Source organism: Calliphora vicina, chromosome 2 (genome assembly GCF_958450345.1).
Source record: "Calliphora vicina chromosome 2, idCalVici1.1, whole genome shotgun sequence".
NCBI lineage: Eukaryota > Metazoa > Arthropoda > Insecta > Diptera > Calliphoridae > Calliphora > Calliphora vicina.
This window is the reverse complement of record NC_088781.1, coordinates 39,918,764-39,939,437: the sequence shown is the minus strand read 5'-3', so window position 1 is coordinate 39,939,437 and position 20,674 is coordinate 39,918,764. Positions and strand designations below refer to the sequence as shown.

General features: G+C 32.7%; 3 protein-coding genes across 3 annotated transcripts; 2 read left to right on the top strand and 1 right to left on the bottom strand.

The window, feature by feature from the left end:
* The first annotated feature begins 323 nt into the window (after window positions 1-323).
* On the top strand, window positions 324-1,054 carry Grx5 (Glutaredoxin 5). The gene is made up of 2 exons (XM_065500607.1): window positions 324-694; window positions 759-1,054. Exons 1-2 carry the CDS (start codon window positions 412-414, stop codon window positions 950-952), a joined length of 477 nt encoding a protein of 158 aa, XP_065356679.1. The 5' UTR covers window positions 324-411; the 3' UTR covers window positions 953-1,054.
* A 1,167-nt stretch (window positions 1,055-2,221) lies between these two features.
* Grip71 lies at window positions 2,222-4,911 on the top strand. The gene is made up of 4 exons (XM_065499879.1): window positions 2,222-2,440; window positions 2,502-2,660; window positions 2,722-2,860; window positions 3,512-4,911. The coding sequence occupies exons 1-4, from the start codon at window positions 2,254-2,256 to the stop codon at window positions 4,908-4,910; spliced, it is 1,884 nt and encodes a 627-aa protein (XP_065355951.1). The 5' UTR covers window positions 2,222-2,253; the 3' UTR covers window position 4,911.
* A 3,819-nt stretch (window positions 4,912-8,730) lies between these two features.
* On the bottom strand, window positions 8,731-18,389 carry Irk3 (Inwardly rectifying potassium channel 3). The gene is made up of 7 exons (XM_065501566.1): window positions 17,588-18,389; window positions 11,101-11,162; window positions 10,903-11,030; window positions 10,026-10,421; window positions 9,659-9,765; window positions 9,266-9,602; window positions 8,731-9,202 (listed from the first exon to the last, which is right to left on the bottom strand). The coding sequence occupies exons 1-7, from the start codon at window positions 17,797-17,799 to the stop codon at window positions 9,152-9,154; spliced, it is 1,293 nt and encodes a 430-aa protein (XP_065357638.1). The 5' UTR covers window positions 17,800-18,389; the 3' UTR covers window positions 8,731-9,151.
* Between the last annotated feature and the right edge of the window lie 2,285 nt (window positions 18,390-20,674).

Sequence of the window (20,674 nt, the reverse complement as noted above, 5' to 3'; positions counted from 1 at the left end):
ATAGAATAGTAGAAAAATTATATCTTTCGTAATTAGCATTAAAGCCATTCAAAATGATGTCAAAATATTTCAGATAGAATAACTATTTTAAGAGATACTTTTATTTAACTAGTCTATGTCATAGTTGGTCATACATTTTTTTATTAACAAGTGTATCAAAAATTCTGATTCGTTTAGAAATAATTCTTTTATATCTTGTTTTTAATAGTAAATCGCTTTTACTACTTTTTTTAACAACTCTATGTTTTTATTATTCATATTTTTTTCTTTTATTCTTCTTTAACGGCCTCTTTGTTTTAAGTCTATTTTGTCAAAGAAAAAATATCACAGGAGAGGAATTACGTGTTGAAATTCTCGTTGTGAACAAAATTTTTAAAAGTTAAAAAAAACTAAATTGAATAGTATACAAATATGGCCAGCCTAATCAGACAAATTTTAAAACCAAATATTTACCGCTCCGCCAGCCTATGGACACAATCTGCAAGACTTTTTTCAGCCGAAGGCGGTGCACCACAATCTTACAGCAAGGAAATCTTAAAACAGCTAGTTAGCACAAATAAAGTTGTGGTTTTCATGAAGGGGAATCCTGAAGCTCCTCGTTGTGGTTTCAGCAATGCAGTAGTACAAATCATGCGTATGCATGGTGTACAATATGATGCTCATGATGTATTGGAAAGCGATGAATTGAGACAAAGTAAGTTTATCCATTCAAATCGATACACAATGTTGCTTATAATTTGTATGATTTTTTTTTTTAGACATTAAAGATTTTACGGAATGGCCCACCATACCCCAAGTTTTCATTAATGGTGAATTTGTTGGTGGTTGTGATATTTTATTGCAAATGCATCAAAGCGGCGATTTAATTGAAGAACTTAAAAAAGTTGGCATTGAGTCGTTGTTGCTGAAAGAAGCCGAAGCTAATGATGGCAAAGATTCTAAAAAGGATTAAATAGGACTGTTTTCTATAGTAAAATATAATGTAGAATATATTTTAAAAACTTGTTATTCATTAGTTTATAATATATATTAAATATATTTAATGTTTTCGAAATTTGTAAGGTTATGTAAACCATCAGCGGGTGTAATAACGAAAATATGTTAGATATACAGTGTGGGACAAAAGTGTTACAATAGGGAGAACTCGGCTACTACTAAAATCTTAAATATCTCCTAAAATAATTATATGATCATATATATTTTGATATTATTAAACATGGCTAATTGGGATTGATATAATTTTTTTATAAAAATTCTTCATGTAATATTTCTTTTTAATTTTGCACCAACGAATTATTAAAAATCGGTGTCGAAATTTTTTTTCCTGAGTAGAGGAACTTCAGCCGGAAGAGTTTTTACCTGCGATATTGAAAAGCAGCTTCGCATAAAAATGTTTCTCTTAATATCTGGTTTTTGCCCGACACATGAAAAAACGACTATTATTATTGAATAACTTTTAAACCAAAATTGATATGGAAGAACAATTTTCACCATAGGGTAGAACCAGAGGCATAAAATATTTACTCCCAAATTTTATGACTGACACAACTAGGCTTAGGTTTTCTACCTCTATTAATAGTATATTTAAGCCGAAAATCAGTTTCTACATTCTCTGATAATTTTTTTCTTGAAACAGGTCGAAGTTCATTAGAAATGGTGTTGAAATTTGTTTGCTTTCTCATTGGTGCAATGATAAGTCAATATAATAAAAACAGAAATTCCTGAAATAAAATTGTGAAAAAATGCTCCATCATAAATCTAGTAATTTCAAAAAACTAATGTGTGAACACAATCTCCCTCACTGTATTTTTTTCAACATTGCTCATTCATATGTTCTTTGTTTTGATTATTTCTCTTTCAATTCGTTTCTTCTTATCAGTAAAAACAGAGTTGTAAAATATAGTACCATTAAAATTATTAGTATTTATTCATAAACATTGATTTAATATAAACGATGTAATTTTAATAAAACACACATTTATTAAATATTATATTATATAAAAGATTATTAAAATTTGCAAATGTAAAAAATTACAGCAATAATGAAGGTTTTATTCTATTAAAAATTTAACGTTCACCAACACTAATATTACCCTTTAATACAACTCTGTTGCCAATTCTTCTTCTTCTAATTGGAAAATTTAAACAACTGTCAAGTTTTTTTTTACAACTGAAGAAGCGCCATTTTATTCCTGCTTATTTTCATTTGATTTTTTTTAATTTTAATAAAAAAGTGAAGAAAAATCTCACAAAATGTATTTAATTTCAACTGCTAAGACTACTGTCTTAACTGATTTTAATGATTTGGAAACCAAATCAATTTATCAACATTCCAATGGTGAAAATACAGATTTTCAATTTTATGCCCAACAACGCATATTTGTGGAAGTTAATAAAAAATCTGGTTTAGAGATAATGCGCATCAAGGAAAAGGCTCAGAGTAACTAGAGAAAATCTTGAAATAATGTATTTTAATTAATTTTATTATCAATGCTTTACAGAAGCCGATATACAACGCGTACGCAAGCTTACCATAGATAATGTTTATTGTGTGGCCTGTGCCAAACAGTCTTTGGAAGAAATGGCTGTTGGTTTAGCCAATGGCCAGGTAAAGTTGTATAATTATAACAAGGCGGAATTTATACACAAATTTAATGCGGGTAATTTTTAAAATGGGCTAAAGAGAAATAAATTTTGTTTATTTTATTTTTTGTATTACAGATTCCAATCGCAATTCTGTTTTATATTTGGATTATAATGCATCGGATGAGTATATAGCTTCAGTATTTGAGAATGGTTCAATAAATATTTATGGCCACAGAACAAAAACAAAAATTGATTCGTTCAACATAGATGGCAAGTAAGTCTTAAGTTTAATTTTTAATTCCTCTTGTTAAGTTTGCAAATTATTAGATATAGATTAATAGATTTAATAGATTTTTTACATAATTAGTTTTTATTAACATAAAATTTTCGTTCTCCATATAATTATAACCATTTCATACAGTTCATTAATAAAACATTCGAGTCCTTTGAGTTAAGAAAATCAAAACAGCCAAATTACGGACTTATACAGTTCTGTGAGACACAGAAAGGTTTCGTAGATAAGAATTTGCTGCAACAACTTATAAACAATGACTTTAATTTATGGCCCTAAACACTAGTAATTTTTTTTTAATTTTTTCACCATTTTCAACTTCAAACCCAAAAAAAGACGTCTTCCGTCTTTTTCGGTTTTTTTTATTATGATAAGCCGCTTTTCGATATACCTCGAAGGAAAACAATAAAATTACATGATAGTTTTCCGGTTTGTAAATGAGTTTTAAACTAATGTTAACGCACGTTATGTTATTGTAAACATTGTAGTTTTACAAGACCCTATAGTTTTAAATAGTAATTTTCAAACGCTTAAGTATTCAAACATAAACCGACTACTCTCCTCCCTCTAGTCAAGATTGAAACAATCAATAACAATATTATTTTGCTTTTTTAAACAACCAAAACTTTCCAGTTCCACATTGGCACGCTTTCATCCCACCAAACGTTTTCAGTTATCCATAGCCTCCTATAAAGGAGCTGTCACCATCTATGACGTTCATTCGAAACGTAAATTATTCCATGCTGCAGATGCTCATGGAGCACAATGTCGAGATTTGTGTATGTCTCCTGCCAATCCCGATACATTGATAAGTGTTGGTTACGATTGTATCATTAATATATTCGATACAAGGCGTAAAGTGAAACCTGTGCAGTTGATATATTGCCATCCATTGTCCACAGTGGCGGCTAGTGAATGTGGTACTTACTTTTGTGTGGGCAATCTCAAGGGGGAACTCACCACTTATGATATGCGTAATACGAAAATATTTTTGGCTTCGAAAAAGATTCATGATTGTGGTGTAACACGGGTGGCATTTGCCCCACTGACTGCTGATAATGGCACAAGCTTCTCGAGTTCCGGTGTAGGAGCAGAACATTCGGTAGTGGCATTACCAGCAACTGGTGGTAGTGCAGATTTGCGTAAATCTATAGCCTCCAACCTATTGGGAGTAACAGAGAATACACGGGCTCATCGTGATTCATTTTGTGACTTTTTAGATTTTCAAGCAAATCGTGGACAAGAGAAAATATCACCCAGATTTGCACCCCGAAGAGATAGTTTTGATTGGGATGTACTTTCACGGAAACCAGTAGCGGATGAAAATCGCATGTCATTTGTGGGTCTTAACGTTGTGGCGCCAAATACACCAGCCACACAAAATGATTCGTTTGATAAAAAATTGAATTCGTCGGATGTGATTAAAGTCCCGCTAAGAGAACGTAGCAATACACCACAACATACTCCATTGTCAGGTAAACTCACCCAAATAATGGAAGAAGATAAATGCCTGCAAGAGACCTCGGAAAATTCTAGCCAAAATCTTACATCCGACAGTGATAAGGAGAATCCTAATATGGATTTTGATTTTGTACAAACACGCCTAAAGCCATTGCCCGTAGATTTCAATATCACTCCACATCGTGAAAGATCTTCTATGGATGGCATATTGGCTGCCTCAAAACCAGCACCAATGCCTCGTGCCACATCCACGGCTACCAAGAATCCCATCCCACAAGTAATGATAAACGGCTCCTCAGATGTGCATCAAGCTATTTCTGATTTACGTTCGGAAATGCTGCAACGTTTCAATCAATTGGAATTTGAAATGAAATTTTTAGCCGAAAATAATAAATGGCAAATTTTTACGCACAACTTTAATTTGTGGAATCAACGTTCCGAACAAACTGAAGAGATACGTGACTGTTTGGGTATTCTGTTGCAGACCGATCCATTTGTTAATGAGTTTTTAAGACTGAAGGAGGAAAATGAATTGTTAAAAAAGCAATTGCAACAAATTATAAAAGAGTAATATGAATGGAGCATTTTTATTTCTTTATCTTTAATTAGTATTGTTTAATTTTTAATGTATTTATTATTAAAGTTAAGAATTCTATAGCTCTAAAGAGTTTGAAATTCTATGCAGCTTTTAATTCTTATTCATTTAATCTTTTAGTTTTTTTTTTATAAAATTTTATATCAATATAACTTATTTATGTGTTTTATTAAAAAAAAAATATATTACTACCAGGGTAGGGTTAAATTGGTAACAAAACTTTGTTAAACTATTAATTATAATGCAATTTAAAACAAAATTTTATTAAAAAAGCTACATATGAAAATTAGACCTTCAGGTTACGTCACGTACGCTGTAGCCGCGGCTGCTACATGCCAGAAATCATATTAACACATTAATGTCATAAAATTATCTAACTAATAAAGCCAACAAGGACTCACTTAGAGCGCGGTTCTGTTGCCGGTTTAACTTAGACACTCTCGTTCGCTCGATAATTGTATTCGCTTCGGAATGAACCGACTCACAAAGACACGGTCAAAGATTGTCAACTCTGCTATAGTAAAATCAATCCATAGCCGTCTTAAATTTCAGCACTGTGTTGCCTGACTATCTACATAAATTGTCACTACAGACTCCTCTGTGACGTGTGCCCTTATATTTTCAGATAGCTGGGATATCTGCCTGTAAAATGCTGCATTCGTCTGGGAATCTGTATATTTTGATGTCCTCATCTACTACATTTAATCCATTGCCAGATTCCATTTTGGATCTATCAGTGAAAACTGCACCCCCTTCAAACAGCTGTTCAGATCCAAGTCACTCGTCCCTACTTGGAAACACAATTGGAGGTGAAACAACGAAGTCTAAAGACGTTACTCTATGGTCCGAAATCCCATTAGGGATACTAGCCAGTACAAAATTATCGTGTTACCTACCACTTTGGTCTTACCAGAGCAGATTCAAAGAGTCTAAGCAAGTTCCTAGCCGCACACTTGTCACATATTCTTCAATTGACAGTAAGTTAAGGAGTATATCCAAGGGTGCCCCGATAGACTAGACGGTAGTGTGCTGGGCTATTATTCTGAGGGTTGCGGGTTCGATTCCCGACAGCATTGGCGTAGATAAGGGAGGGCATCTGCCCACCCCAGCGCAAACATTCTTAAATGCTGTAGAGGCTTAATACATACACTTTTCGGAACCAGGAAATAATAATGATTTAAAAACCTAAAACCTGATTTCGATGTGAGTTTGTTTATTTTTAATTTTGCTCTTCATACAATAAAGCTATGCTTCTGAACTTTACTGATTATCTTCCAATTACTACTTTTTCTCATTGCCTCACATCAAACCGTGCAACCATAAGTAATACTGGGCCTTACAACCGATGTGTAAATCAAATTTGCCATGCCTGGTCCTACCCAATTCATCCATAATTTATTATCAAGTAAGGTCTCTAAATAGTTGGCTCCCCTTGATAAAGTGAGCTCAACGCCGTCTATTTACGGAAAATTAAAACTCCTTACCTTACCTGGTAAAGAGTACGTCTTTTCGTTGGGTTTACGCCCAGCCAAATTGCCTTGACACATGTCCCCTGATGAAGTCTGGAAAAATCGAGAACAAAGGTTTATCGTACAGACCGATATCCCTGTTATATATTCTCCTCTCCCTCAGGGCGGGGTCCTGTCATTTACATTGCTTCCTAAACTATCTGAACCGCCATTTTGTATGTGACTGTACGGACTTCACAAGGATATCCATGATTTTTAACTGCGTGTAACCTCCAATTATCACCACCACAATCATCAGCTACAATTTGTACCATCTACAATTAAACGTTGAAGTCGATGTGTAAATCCAATCTTAGTCCCCAATTCTTCCATAATTTATTATAAAGGAAGGTCTATAAATAGTTGGCTCCCCTTGATAAGGTGAGCTCAACACCGTTTATTTACGGAAAATAAGCGTTTAATCAAGAAAAGGAGCTCAATTTGTGATCACTCATATTTCTGACCAAAAATTGATTTTTTTTATATAAACTCAAAATATCTAAATTCGCTAATAACTTGGCTAATAAGCTCGATCTGTGATCACTCATATTTCTGACCAAAAATAGATTTTTTATATAAAAACTCAAAATATCTAAATTCGCTAATAACTTGGCCAATAAGCGTTTAATCTAGAAAAGGAGATCGATCTGTGATCACTCATAGTTCTGACCAAAAATCGATTTTTTATATAAAAACTCAAAATATCTAAATTCGCTAATAACTTGGCAAATAAGCGTTTAATCAAGAAAAGCAGCTGGATATGTGATCACTCATATTTCTGACCAAAAATCAATTTTTTATATAAAAACTCAAAATATCTAAATTCGCTAATAACTTGGCCAATAAGCGTTTAATCAAGAAAAGGAGTTCGATCTGTGATCACTCATATTTCTGACCAAAAATCGATTTTTTATATAAAAACTCAAAATATCTAAACTCGCTAATAACTTGGCCAATAAGCTCGATCTGTGATCACTCATATTTCTGACCAAAAATCAATTTTTTATATAAAAACTCAAAATATCTAAATTCGCTAATAACTTGGCCAATAAGCGTTTAATCAAGAAAAGCAGTTCGATCTGTGATCACTCATATTTCTAACCAAAAATCGATTTTTTATTTAAAAACTCAAAATATCTAAACTCGCGAATAACTTGGCCAATAAGCTCGATCTGTGATCACTCATATTTCTGACCAAAAATCGATTTTTTATATAAAAACTCAAAATATCTAAATTCGCTAATAACTTGGCCAATAAGCGTTTAATCAAGAAAAGGAGTTCGATCTGTGATCACTCATATTTCTGACCAAAAATCGATTTTTTATATAAAAACTCAAAATATCTAAACTAATAATAACTTGGCCACAGATTTCCTCGGAACACCATCATCATAAGGATACAGATGGCCAAGGAACACAACAGCTTGATTTCTCGCTAGTTCTTTCTGGGATGACACGCAGGAACCACACTAATTTCTACATAACGGAGTTAGGGTTCCACCGACGACGCATGTCAGAAAATATCTTTGTATATACGAAAATTATATACATATTTCCAGTCTTTGGTGATAATCCCCATGATATCCTTCACCTTTTTAGCTGTTCGGCCAACCCCATGTCACTCTGTTCTAAATATTTTTGGGCAAACCACTTTTTCCAGAAATCCTATCATTAAAGATTTTATAGTTGCTTCCGTTATGTTTTTGGACGAGATGGTCCACTTACGCTTAACATCGGACGTATCCTGGGATATCTTTCATGTGTTCTTTAATTATTTTTTTACAAGATCCGAAAGATGTTTATTAAACATGCTTAATATCGCAGCAGATATCGAGCCGAACCCAATTGATGTCCATTATATGAGCAGAATCCCTATGACACCACCACATATTCAACTGTCCAGCCAATTCTATTTAACTAAAGTTCAGAGAATTTAAAGAGCAAAAAATTTACTGCCGTTTCGAAGCACTTAAGGAAATATAATTTATTCATATATGTATTTCAAAAAAGTACTTCTTAAAAGCAGTAATGTTATGGAATAAATGATCTATTGTAAGCTAGAAAACAAAAGCTGTGATTACAACAACCTGCTATCAATTGTAAACTCAACGCACAAAAATAATGTCTTATGTATGGGAGAGAGTGAGCTATACGTTTACTCTCCAGCTTCCGCAAATACCAGATTTTTGTTGCTTAGTTCCCAATTGGAAGTTTGTTTTAATCAAAGCATTTGTCTTCTCGTTTTCTTTACTTTTAGTTTGTGTCGATTATTAAAAAATTGATTTATATTACATAAAGGTTTCCATTATTTATTTATTTATTTAATAAAATTAACTACATCTACAATACTTTTTATAGGAATTTCAAGTTTAGATTATATATTTTATCTACATATTCACCCCTATCGTGAAAAACATATGAAATTTATGTTATCATGAAATATCCATTTCCCTCGAAGGGAAAATTGCTATCGTGATATTCCCATGAACTTTTCATTCACAATAGTTGATTTTGTTCGTAACAGCTGTTTATTGTTTACAAAATTCCATCTAAATATTTCACAACATGGGGAATTTTTTCACGTAAACAAAGAGCATGAACGAAAAATGGGAAAAGGGAACATATTTCATGTGAAATATTGACTCGCGATAGGGGGGTGATTATATATATTCTTATATCTAGGAATTTGGTATATCATTTATCACCTTTTTATTCACAATCGATTTCTTCTATCTTGTCCAAATCATGGGTCATATCAACCTTTCAATCAAATTGAATTAATTAAAATTATTCCACAACTATGTAATTGTCAATAAAACTTACCGATATTGTAGTATTAAAGTTACCATAATCGATATCATAACGTTCATTTATGCTATCATATTTTATGATATTTATAAAACGTTGACCCCAAAAGATCTCCCTCGGCACATACGAAGTTCTGGCTTCGGTAACTTGAGCTGTGGCAGCAGAAACACCAACGATGCTGACATACAATTCAAACTGGGCACTGGTGACATCTTTAGCGCATTTGAAATGTGCCAGTGGAGAGGTTTCATCGATAACGTGGCAAACAATTTCCGGCCATACAATAATCTGTTGACCCTTATTTTCCAGTTTTAATTCAGTATGGGTTTTAATTAATTCACCTTCTTTGGTGCTACAATAGAGAAATAATTGAAATATTTTATTTTAATTAGATTTTGTAAAACTTACGGTTTATCAATGATCATATAAACTCGAATTTTGGACTCAATAGTTTGTTGTTCCCTAGGATCACAGACGCGAAATAGTAAACATAATTTACCATCGCGATGACAAATCTATGGAGAAATTTATAAATATTAAGTAGGACTTAAATCTACTTATTCTATACATACACACAGCCTCAAAAGTGAGTAAACACCAGCAAATTGTTTGATTTTTTTAAGATCATGAAAATCATTATACCAAAAATGTCCAACAAACCGAAACTTTAAAATTTGAATCGATGGATAAATTTTAGAATTTTCATTATCTTAAAAAATATCCAATAATTTTTGGTGTATACTCACTTCTGAGTGGTATTCCATCAATTACATACCACTGCTTTGTCACTAAATTTTAATTTAGTTAATTGCTTAGCCGGTCTAGCAGTTTTAGCATAAATAATACTTATCATACCCCCTTCGATGGCGATGGAAACAATTATTTGTAAAATAAATAAAAACATGGTCTCCGGACACTCTTCACTGGGATACTTTTCGCCATAGCCAATGGTGGACTGAGTTTCAAACGAATAAATAAACATCGATGTAAAATCATAAACGCCAATAATACAAGGATTTTTGCCCTCGCCCAAACGTTCACCTGTCACTTCGTCAAACATAAGATCGCCATGGGAAAATGCCACCATATAGCAGAGAATGGCAAAGAATGTCCAACTTAGAAAATAACTACCAATAAACATGGTCAACATATATTTCCATTCTAATTCAATCTAAATTAAAAAGACATTTAAAACTCAAATTGTTAAACATTACAATGCATCGTCGTCAATCATTCTGGACACATGGAAATGAGTTGAATTAGTAGATTAATTTGTATGTATGACAAACAGACTTTTATTGTTTAAAATATAATATAATATCAGATAATAGAACGAACATAGAGTATGTAAAGGTAGACAAATGCTGTTGTTAAATGTTAATAAATTGTTAATAGTTGTTAACATAGAATTCGAATCTCTAATCGTATAAACCAAAGATTACACGTTTATTATTACTACTACTCTCTATTTCATCATCACTAATTGCATTCGCATCACTAATTTTATGGTCATCATTTTCAGTATCCTTTAAAATTTTATGATCTTTTGTTAATTTTTGATCATCACAGTTGTTATATGGTGTTTGTGTATTATTTACAGTGCTGGTTGATGTTGTATATGTTAAAAATCTCTGAGGTAAGATCCACCTTACCAGTGTTGTTACAAAATCCCTTATATAACGCCATGATTTTTCCGGAATTTTTTTAAACGAAACATTTTCCCGACCATTCTTCTCGATCACACGATACGGTTTGCGGCGATGGTAAAAGGTATCAACTTCTGTAGAAGGATTTTAATGGTAGGTTTAAGGGGTTTTGTATTATTAACAGCTTGATATAGTTTTATTTACCATTTCTTCGAAGATCTGTATTAAGTTCTATGGTACTGCCAGCCCATTCCGTGGTAAGAAAGCTGTAAAAAATGTAATTAAATAATTTGTTTTAACATTTATCTTTTGTCTTATTGAAATTTTAAACATTTTAATGTATTAATTATTTACAAACAAGGTTAAATGGTGATTTTTAGTCATAGTTTTTGCACTTTTAAATGACACGTCCAGAATAAAGAAGTGCCCACTTAAAATCGGTACGCACTGTAGTAATCATAACAACGCCCCCTGTTATCAAAATGGAAAAGGATTTACATACGTTTATAACAACAAATCTACCGTTATTCTACAATGAATTGCAAGTCATTATGTTAAGTTTTAAAAAGTGTAGACACAATGGAAAAAGAAGCTAGAGAAAAAATTGTGCACAAATATCTAGAAAATTCGACTTTGTCGGGTTATAAGATAGCCAAAATCTGATTTTCGGCAGATATCAGATCAAAAATTTTACGTCTCGGCAGCTCGAGGTTGCGTGGCCTTTAAATATACATAAATACGTAAAATTGAACGTAAAATTGTTTGAAGAGTCAAGCTTTTCAGACATGTTTTTAAAGAATTTTCAGAATTATATATAAAAAGAGAGTTTCGAAAAGCGATTGCTGTCATTTATAAGACGTCATACATCTGATACAAAGTTTTAGCCAAGTTGTCATTATTCAATGACAACTTGTCATTTCTCAAATACAACTATGAAGTGGTATAATGATAATAACACCAAAACACATAACTTTTTATGAGAAAAAAGTGGAATAAATATCCTGGAATAACGGTAGAAGTGTGAAGAAAAGTTGTGCAGCTATTAATGGGAGGCATAAGAAGAAAAGCCAGAAAATTTATTCGCAATAAAGACACATAAACCTACAGTTACATTTTATTTATAGCTTAATAAATTACCTTTAATTTCATGTATAAAATGTTAACATACGTTGTTTCGTTTAAAAGTTATGCTAGCTTTAATCCGTACCGATTTTAAGTGGCCACTTCTTTAAATGAAATAAATTTCCTAAAAATCCTTCTCGAATATTTTGGATGATCGTAAGGTAGTTATTGTTTAAAACCAGACTACAAAATCAAGGGTCTGTTTTCAATACGAGTTTATTTCCAACGTCTTACCATCCCAGAAAATTCAAGCGTATTTTTTTTATTGGGTGTATCACTTAAAATGCGGAATTTACAATGGTTAACGCCATTACACTTATTTTCACTTAGTTATTGAACATTATAGTGTAAACAACAAAGTTTATTGCTTCGAAAATGTCGAATTTTGTGCCAACAAAGCGTCATGTGCCGGAAGTTTTGCTTTACTTTTTTAATTTGAAAACGTGCCGCTGATGCAGACCGATTCAATATGTTTCATTGTGCGGTTCAGAAGTGGTGATTTTGACACGGAAGGCAAAGATCGCAAAATCATTGGGAGCTACTCAATCAGCAATTTCAAAACGTTTGCAAGCAGCTCGATTCACCAAAAACCAGGGAAATTGAGTACCATACGAATTGAAGCTGAGAGACTTTGAAAGAAAATCAATTTTGCACCGAGACATTACTTCCGATGAAAAATGGATCCCGAATCGTAAGAGATCGTTCGTGAATCCCATGACCACCAGACCATCACAGGAAACCTGTACCGAACGCAACTGATTCGAGTATTGGACGTGAAACCGTAAAATACCATCATGAAAACCCTCGGCCACATGTTGCAATACCTGTTAAAAAGTATTTAGAATGATATGGTTGGGAAGTTTTGCCTCACCCGCCTTATAGTCCAGACCTTGCCCCGTCCGACTTATATTTGTTTCAATCGATGCATAACGCTCTCTCTGGGATACGCTTCACTTTGGAACAGAGTATCCGATATTGACTTGATTCGTTCTTGGCCTCAAAAGAAAAGTATTTCTTTTGGCTCGGAATCCATAAGTTTCCTGAAAGATGGGAAAGGGTCATAGCTTTCATCCAAAAGCAGAGAAATTGGGTACAACACGAATTGAAGCTGAGAGACCTTGAAAGACAATTTTTCATGTCCAAAATTATGCTTGAACGCTATAAAAGAAAATCAGTTTTGTACCGAATCATTACTTACAATGAAAAATGGATCCATTACGATAACCCGATGTGTAAGAGATCGTACATGATGCCCGACCAAACAGCCGAATCGGCACCAAAGTCAAATATCCATTGCGCTAAGGTAATTCTCTGTATTTAGTGGGAGCAAAAGGATGATCCTATGTATTATGAGCTGCCGAAATCTCGCCAGACCATCACATGGAAGCATTTACCGAAAAACTGCCAGAATATGCGGCCAGACATGAAACCGAATATTCCATCATGAAAACCCTCGGCCACATGTTGCAATACCTGTTAAAAAGTATTTAGAATGAAGTGGTTGGGAAGTTTTGCCCTACCCGCCTTATAGTCCAGACCTTGCCCCTCCCGAATACTTTTTATTTAGATCGATTCAGAACGCTTTCTCTGGTATACGCTTCACTTTGGATCAGAGTATCCGATATTGGCTTGATTCGTTCTTGTCCTAAAAATGTTTGCAGTTCTTTTGGCTTAGAATCCATATGTTGCCAGAAATATGGGAAAAGGTTATAGCTAACAATGACCACTACATTAAATAAGGTCTGCCGTCAAACTGATTCCAAGGAACGGTTCTCATGATGTTTCTAAAGCCAATAAATAGAAAGCATTGTCAAAAGAGCTCCCAACACATCCGGTAGGAAAGCAGCTAACCGGAGCTCAGTTCTCGGACTATTTGGTACGAAAAGATAAAGCCAATGTAAGTTTAAAAACATACAAAGCTCAAAAAGTTCCTGATAGGAACTTTTAGAGGCCGAAGACAAAGCACAGAAATTGAAGTAAAAAAAAATACTTGCTGTATAATGGATGACAAAACGTATGATCTGCAAAATTTTTCGCAGCTTCCGTGTCAATATTTTTATGTTGCTGATGCTCGAATGAATGTTGTAGAAAAGTTTATTACCCAAAAGCAGAAAATTTTCCCAAAAAGTTCATGGTATGACATGTGTTAAAAAGGGCTCTATAAATACCGAAATTTACATCAAGGAATGTTTACAAAAGATGATGCTTCTATTCATAAAACTTCTTAATGTGTTTACTATTTTTGGCATCCTCTCACTATGGTAAGCAGGTCTTGAGTGTACCAAGAGAGGTAAATCCTTCAAACTGCCTGGAGCTAAGGCCAGTGGAGAGATACTGGGCTCTTGTTAAAAGTGAATTGAAGAGCACACAAAATGTATCCAATAGTGTGGTAGATTTTAAACGGAGATGGACAACCTGTTCGAACAAAGTGGCAGAAAACACTATAAAAACCATAATTGAAGGGTTTTCGAAAAATGTTCACAAATTCAGCATTAGTGATTGGAACTATAAAAATATTTTTTTTTATCTCAGTTTTCTCGATTTCAAATAGCAACCGTACCGGGTCTATAGCGGATATATTGATGTATGAATCATGTATGTAAGTTTTTTGAAGGTTACAGAAAGTTGATTTCAACATACAGACGGACAGACAGATCGACTTCGCTAAATCGAGATTGTTTTTTCTTATATCTTATACATTTATGGACCAATTTTCTCGATTTTAAATAGCAACCGAACCGGGTTTATAGCGTATATATTGGTGTATAAATCATGTATGTAAGTTATTTGGGGCAACTGAAAGTTGATTTCAACGTACGGCCAGACCGACATGGCTATGTATATCGATCGAATGCTTTAAAAAAAAACAATGGCAAGGAACAAGTACTCCAGTGAATTTAAAATTAAAGTTATTGAAGACTGGAAAACGGGCTTATCACGTCATAAATTGAGTAAAAAATTCTCAATTAACAGATCAGTTTTTTCCAGGATTATTTCGTTAGTTTTTGCAGACTGGTCGCATATCACCGGTGCAATCTGGAGGACGTCCGCGTAAAACCATACGATATGATGATTCCTTGATCAAAAGAGCATCATCTAGTCAAGTAAGAACAAGTGCAAGATTATGCATTAGCGAAAGAACAATACGTAGAAGAGCGTAGAAGCCGGATTATTCAGTTAAGAAGAAAGCCCACATCGACTGGAGTTTCCAAAATGGGCGACAGTACTGTTCTCTGATGAATCCAAATACAACTTAAAAGGTTCTGATGGAATAAGGCGTGCACGAAGACCAAAAGGAGAAAGTCTGAATCCTATTTTAAATATTTTTTTTGATTTTAAGTTACCTCCTATAGAATTATGGCTGATAGAGTTATCGGACGATATTTTTCGAAAAAAAAAGCTGGGGAACCAGAAACCGTCTCCGGGATGGTGTAGTTCTCAATATGTAAATATGGTCCCAGAAAGATACAACGCTACGACACCAATTGTGAATTGGGCAAATATTTTTTGTAAGTTGTAATAATATTATTAATCAAATAAAAAAAATCAAAACTGTAGGTTCAGTTGTTTCTTTTTTATTAACATTTATGTATGTTAAGACTTTTTCGATCTCACTCCTTATAACAGATTAGTATATCAATAAGCATAAGTCGTACTTTTAGAATATTATTTATGAATTTATGATTTTTAAGTACAAAACAAATTTGGTTTTTTGCGTTTTATGGTTTAAAACTAAGACAGAACACCGACACTGTAGCACCGTATGAGGTTAAAACTCAGACCTCCACAAACAATATTAAATATCAAAGTACGACTTATTTAGTCCCGGTCCACACTGTGAAACTTTTGCTGCAAAACATTTTAAAATTCTCTTTTGAAACTGCAATCGTGTCCACACAGTGAAGTTTTTGCTTTTCAGTTTTTGACATTTCTGTACAGCACGAATACGAACGAATAAATGTGAATGACATACTCAACAAAAACTTCATGTACATGAAACTTAGTACCCTTTTCCATTCCTCTTTCCCCTTTCGGCAACAAACTGAAATGTTTTGCAGCAAATGTTTCACAGTATGGATGGGGACTTACTATTAACATTTGAAGTGTCGTAGAAATTTGAATTGGTAACCTCGGCTATGAACTCGACTGTAGCGCTGTCTGAGCTTCAAACTTGCAACTCAAAAAATAATATTCTGAAAGTCCAACTCTCTATTAGTCCCCTTATAAAACAATAGTGTATAATTTTTTTGCCATTTCGAAATAATTGAGTTTAAAATTTTTGTGTTGTAGACATCTAGAACAAAAGTAATATTTCAATTGATCTTTTGACCCACTTTGTGGAAGTAGAATTTCACCAAATTTTGACCACGTATAAGAATCAGTTATAATGGTCTATATGCTTTCTTGAGGGGACGTATTGATGTTCGAATTTTCAAATATGTTTAGTAGTTTAGATGTTACATAGTTATAATCATTTATTTTGCGATTGCTTGTACTTTGGGATGGGAAGAAGTCAGTGTATTTTTGTCTTCTTTAATATTGCTTGAATTTTATTTCATAATCCCAAATTATTTAAGTTTTTTTTGCTTCTTAATTTGAAAAAAAAAATATACCGCATTCATATTTATTCTGTTCAATCACTTTATTGGGAATTGTTTTCAAATGTTTATTTAATATTGATTATGTTAGCTATTTTATCAGTTAATCAGTAGTTATTATTGGTAATATCGATGTCTTGAAATGACTCAATTGAGTTGGCAACCGTGTAGATAGTGTGGAAACGTCATCAACAGGCATATCACAGAGTTCAATTCCGCTTTTGAAAATGAAATGGATTAAGCATTTTTATTTTTTTGTTTTTGAAAACTGTTTACAAGTAAAAGTTTACGCCTTGTGAAGACCTATAAAAGAGGTAACACAATATGTATTAGAAATAATAAAAACGTAATTAAATAAATAACTAACTGACTGAACCTGTTATAAAGCTAAAAAAATATTTTGTTGAAATACTTTGATTTAATTTAAATGAATAAGCATGCTATTCACGCAATATTGAATGCAAACAAATGTGATGATATTCAGCAGCTATAAATATTTTATTGAAATCGTGTGGTTTCAGTTTAAAGCTATCAATGAAATATTTCTATGACAGCTTGAACACATTTAGTACACTATTTATTTATATTTAAAATAAATGAATCATTGGTGATGTTTAGATCCAAGTGCCTCTAATTTTATTCCATTTTGTTGGATTGATTCATATTTATTTTTTATAAAATGACTGCTTTCGTAACGGCCTGCCGGCCAGCCTTACTAAAACTCATTATCTAGATATTTATCTGGGCTCAGCCTGTTGACATATTTTACTTTAAAATTTACACTTCATAAATACATTCCATAATCTTATCTCTTTAAAACACTATAAATTATCACCAGTATTCACTGTAATTTGCAATTTGTCAACATAAATCTATCTGACTTGACAAATACCCAAACAATTACTAGATATTTATACGCACTCGTATGTTTTGTTTACATTGTATCTAGATATAATTTACGCTCAACTCACTTGTTAGCACTTTGAGTATAGGATCCCAAACGATCACGAGTTTCGTCCAATGACATATTACGTCTTTCCGAGCTGGGGCTTTCGGGATAATAATCCTCTTCCACTAGAGTTTCTTTTTCCTGTGAACGTTTCATGGGTTTCGTTTGCAGTGGCTGGGGTTGGGCCGGCATCGAAACCGAGCGATGCATTGAGGGACTATTTGAGGAAGACATTTTAGTTGCCCGTTATACTTGACGTTTTCTGTTTTAATTTCTTCTTAAATTATAATGACTTTCGTTCATTAGCTGTCGGAGTTTTTGAAGCACAAACTAAATTACAATTATTAGTAATTGAAAACAATTAGTCAATGTTATTTTTTCTTTCTTTTTTTTAATTAATAATCTTGGTTTTCTTTTAAACTTAATTAAGTGTATTTCTGTCACTAAATTAAAGAAAAAATGTTTCGTAGTTTTCTTTCTTTGTTCTATATACAATATATTGTGTGCGTTCCCCAACGAAGTGGGAATTTTATAGATATTTTGTTTAAAAAATATATAAAATTTTATATTTAATATGTGAGAGTTCCGTTTAGTAGCAGCGTTGATCGTCAACTAAAACGCTGGTAATTGAGATTACTACTACGCTATTGTATGTTAGTTTAGTATCAGTTTTGTATTGTGTATTGTGTTTTGTTTATTTTTTATTTTTAATTTTTATTTTTTTTCTAACTTGACAATGCGCTACAATGATTATGATCAAGATCTTGTCGTTTTATTTTACTTTAGATGACGATGATAATAAATAGTATTTATTATCTGAAAGATACGCGCTTTTAAATTTATTATCACAGTTGGCTGCCATCATTGTTATTGTACTTATAGATTGTATTTAAAAAAAATGCAAATACTTGTACTCTAGCAAATAATAAATAATTATAAAAAAAGAGAAACGCTTCAACAATAATAACAATCTGAATTTTTATTTTGTTGTATTTATTATTATTATTATTAAAAAGTTTTAAATGATAAACTATTCAAACGTACACTACGAGGGTTTAACTAAAAGTCAGTGGAAACTTTTTAAAATCATCTGAATTGAAATCATAGTAAATGGATAGATTTCATTGAGTGTATGTATGACTAACAAATTCTGGATTTTTTTAAATTTTTTGCTTTTATTATTTTGAAACTTTGAACAATATAAAATATTGGGCATTGTTAGCTATCTTTCTGGCAACACTTGTATTTTGAGCAAAAATGACTGCTCATCTTTTGGGGCCAAGAACGAATCAAACCAGTATCGGATACTCTGTTCCAAAGTGAAGCGTACCCCAGAGAGAACGTTCTGCTTCGATCGAAACAAATAGTAGTCGGATGGTCTGGACTATAAAGCGGGTGAAGCAAAACTTCCCAACCACTGTTTTCTAAATAGTTTTTAAAAGGTATTGTAACATGTGGCCTATCGTTGTCATGATGACCGCATATTCTGGGCGTTTTTCGGTCAATGCTCGCTTCAAACTAATCAGTTGTGCTCGGTACAGGTTCCCTGCAATATTCTGGTTAGATTTCATAATATATAGTAGGTTCCACCAAATACATAGCATTACCTTAGCGCCATGGATATTTGCCTTTGGTTTCGATTAGGCTGGGCTTCACATACGATCTATTACGCTTCGTGTTATCGTAATGTATCCACTTCCATCGCAAATAATGATTCTGTATAAAAATTCTTTTATTTTAGACATACAAAATGGTATTTCAAGGTCTCTCGCCTTCAATTCGTATGGTACCTGCTTTTGGACGAATCCTGGTGCTTGCAAACGTTTTGAAATTGCTGATTGGGTAGCTCCCAATGATTTTGCAAACTCTTGTTGAGTTTTACAACAATCTTCATGTAGACATGCCTCCTATTCTTGGTCTTTAAACTATTTTGTCTGGCCTTGGCGATCTTTGACTTCCGTGTCAAAATCACCACTTCTGATCCGCACAAACCATCTCTCGTACTTTGAAACCGATGAAACACATTCTCCATAAGCTTTGGTGAGCAATCGGTGTTGTTCAGCGGCACTTTTTTCAAAATTAAAGAAGTAAAGCAAAACTTCTCGCATATGACGCTTTGTTGGCACAAAATTCGACATATTCAAAGCAAAAAAAAAACTTTGCTGTTTACACATGATAGATATGTACCCTTCAAAATGACATATGAGTTATTAAAAACAAAATCGCGTTCAAAAGTCATATAGCCAATATTAACAAGTAAGAGAGCTATATTTGACAGTGCCGAATCTTATATACCCTTCACCAAATTATACTTCAAAATAAAATTTTTAAATATTTTTAGGCAAACAAAATTAATTTTTTTTTCCAAAGTTGTTTTTTCATTCTTTGGAAAAAAAATTTGAATTGTTTTTTTAACATTTTTTTTTTTTTTAAATTTATTATTTTTTTTCATTTTTTTTTTAATATTTAACTAAAAAAAAACTTTTGGTGAAAAAAATTCGGGTTAAAAATTTTACGATTTTTACCCATTGTAGGTCCAACTTACTGAAATATCTATCATTACATACCCATATTGTCAATATTAATGACTTAGTAATCTAGATATAGGTCAAAAATAGGTCAAAAATCGAGGTTGTCCTGGTTTTTTCCTTATATCTATCAGCCATTTGTGGACCGATTTTCTCGAAACAACCTGGTAGCCAGAAAATGTCAATATTGACCCGCCCATATTGGACATCACTTTATATAGCGGGTAGTCCGGAAAATATTCCGAAACTTATAAAAAAAGATTTTAAAAATTGTTGTAAATATTCTTGTTACAAAATATATATTCCGAATATTAACTATTTAATATTGTTTATAATATAGTAAAGTAAAATGTATTGAATTAAAACACTTTCCACATGACCCTCGCATACAAACTAATGTATTTAAATTGTACACATGTCTGAACGTTTGACAAGACTATTTATAGGTCATTTATATTATATAGATATTTTATATACAGTTTGTTTTGATGATGAGTTTTCATTAGTTAAAACATAATCGTCTAAACATTTTGGAAAAGCTAGCATTTTTAACAAAATAATACAGTGGTCAAAATTGGAAT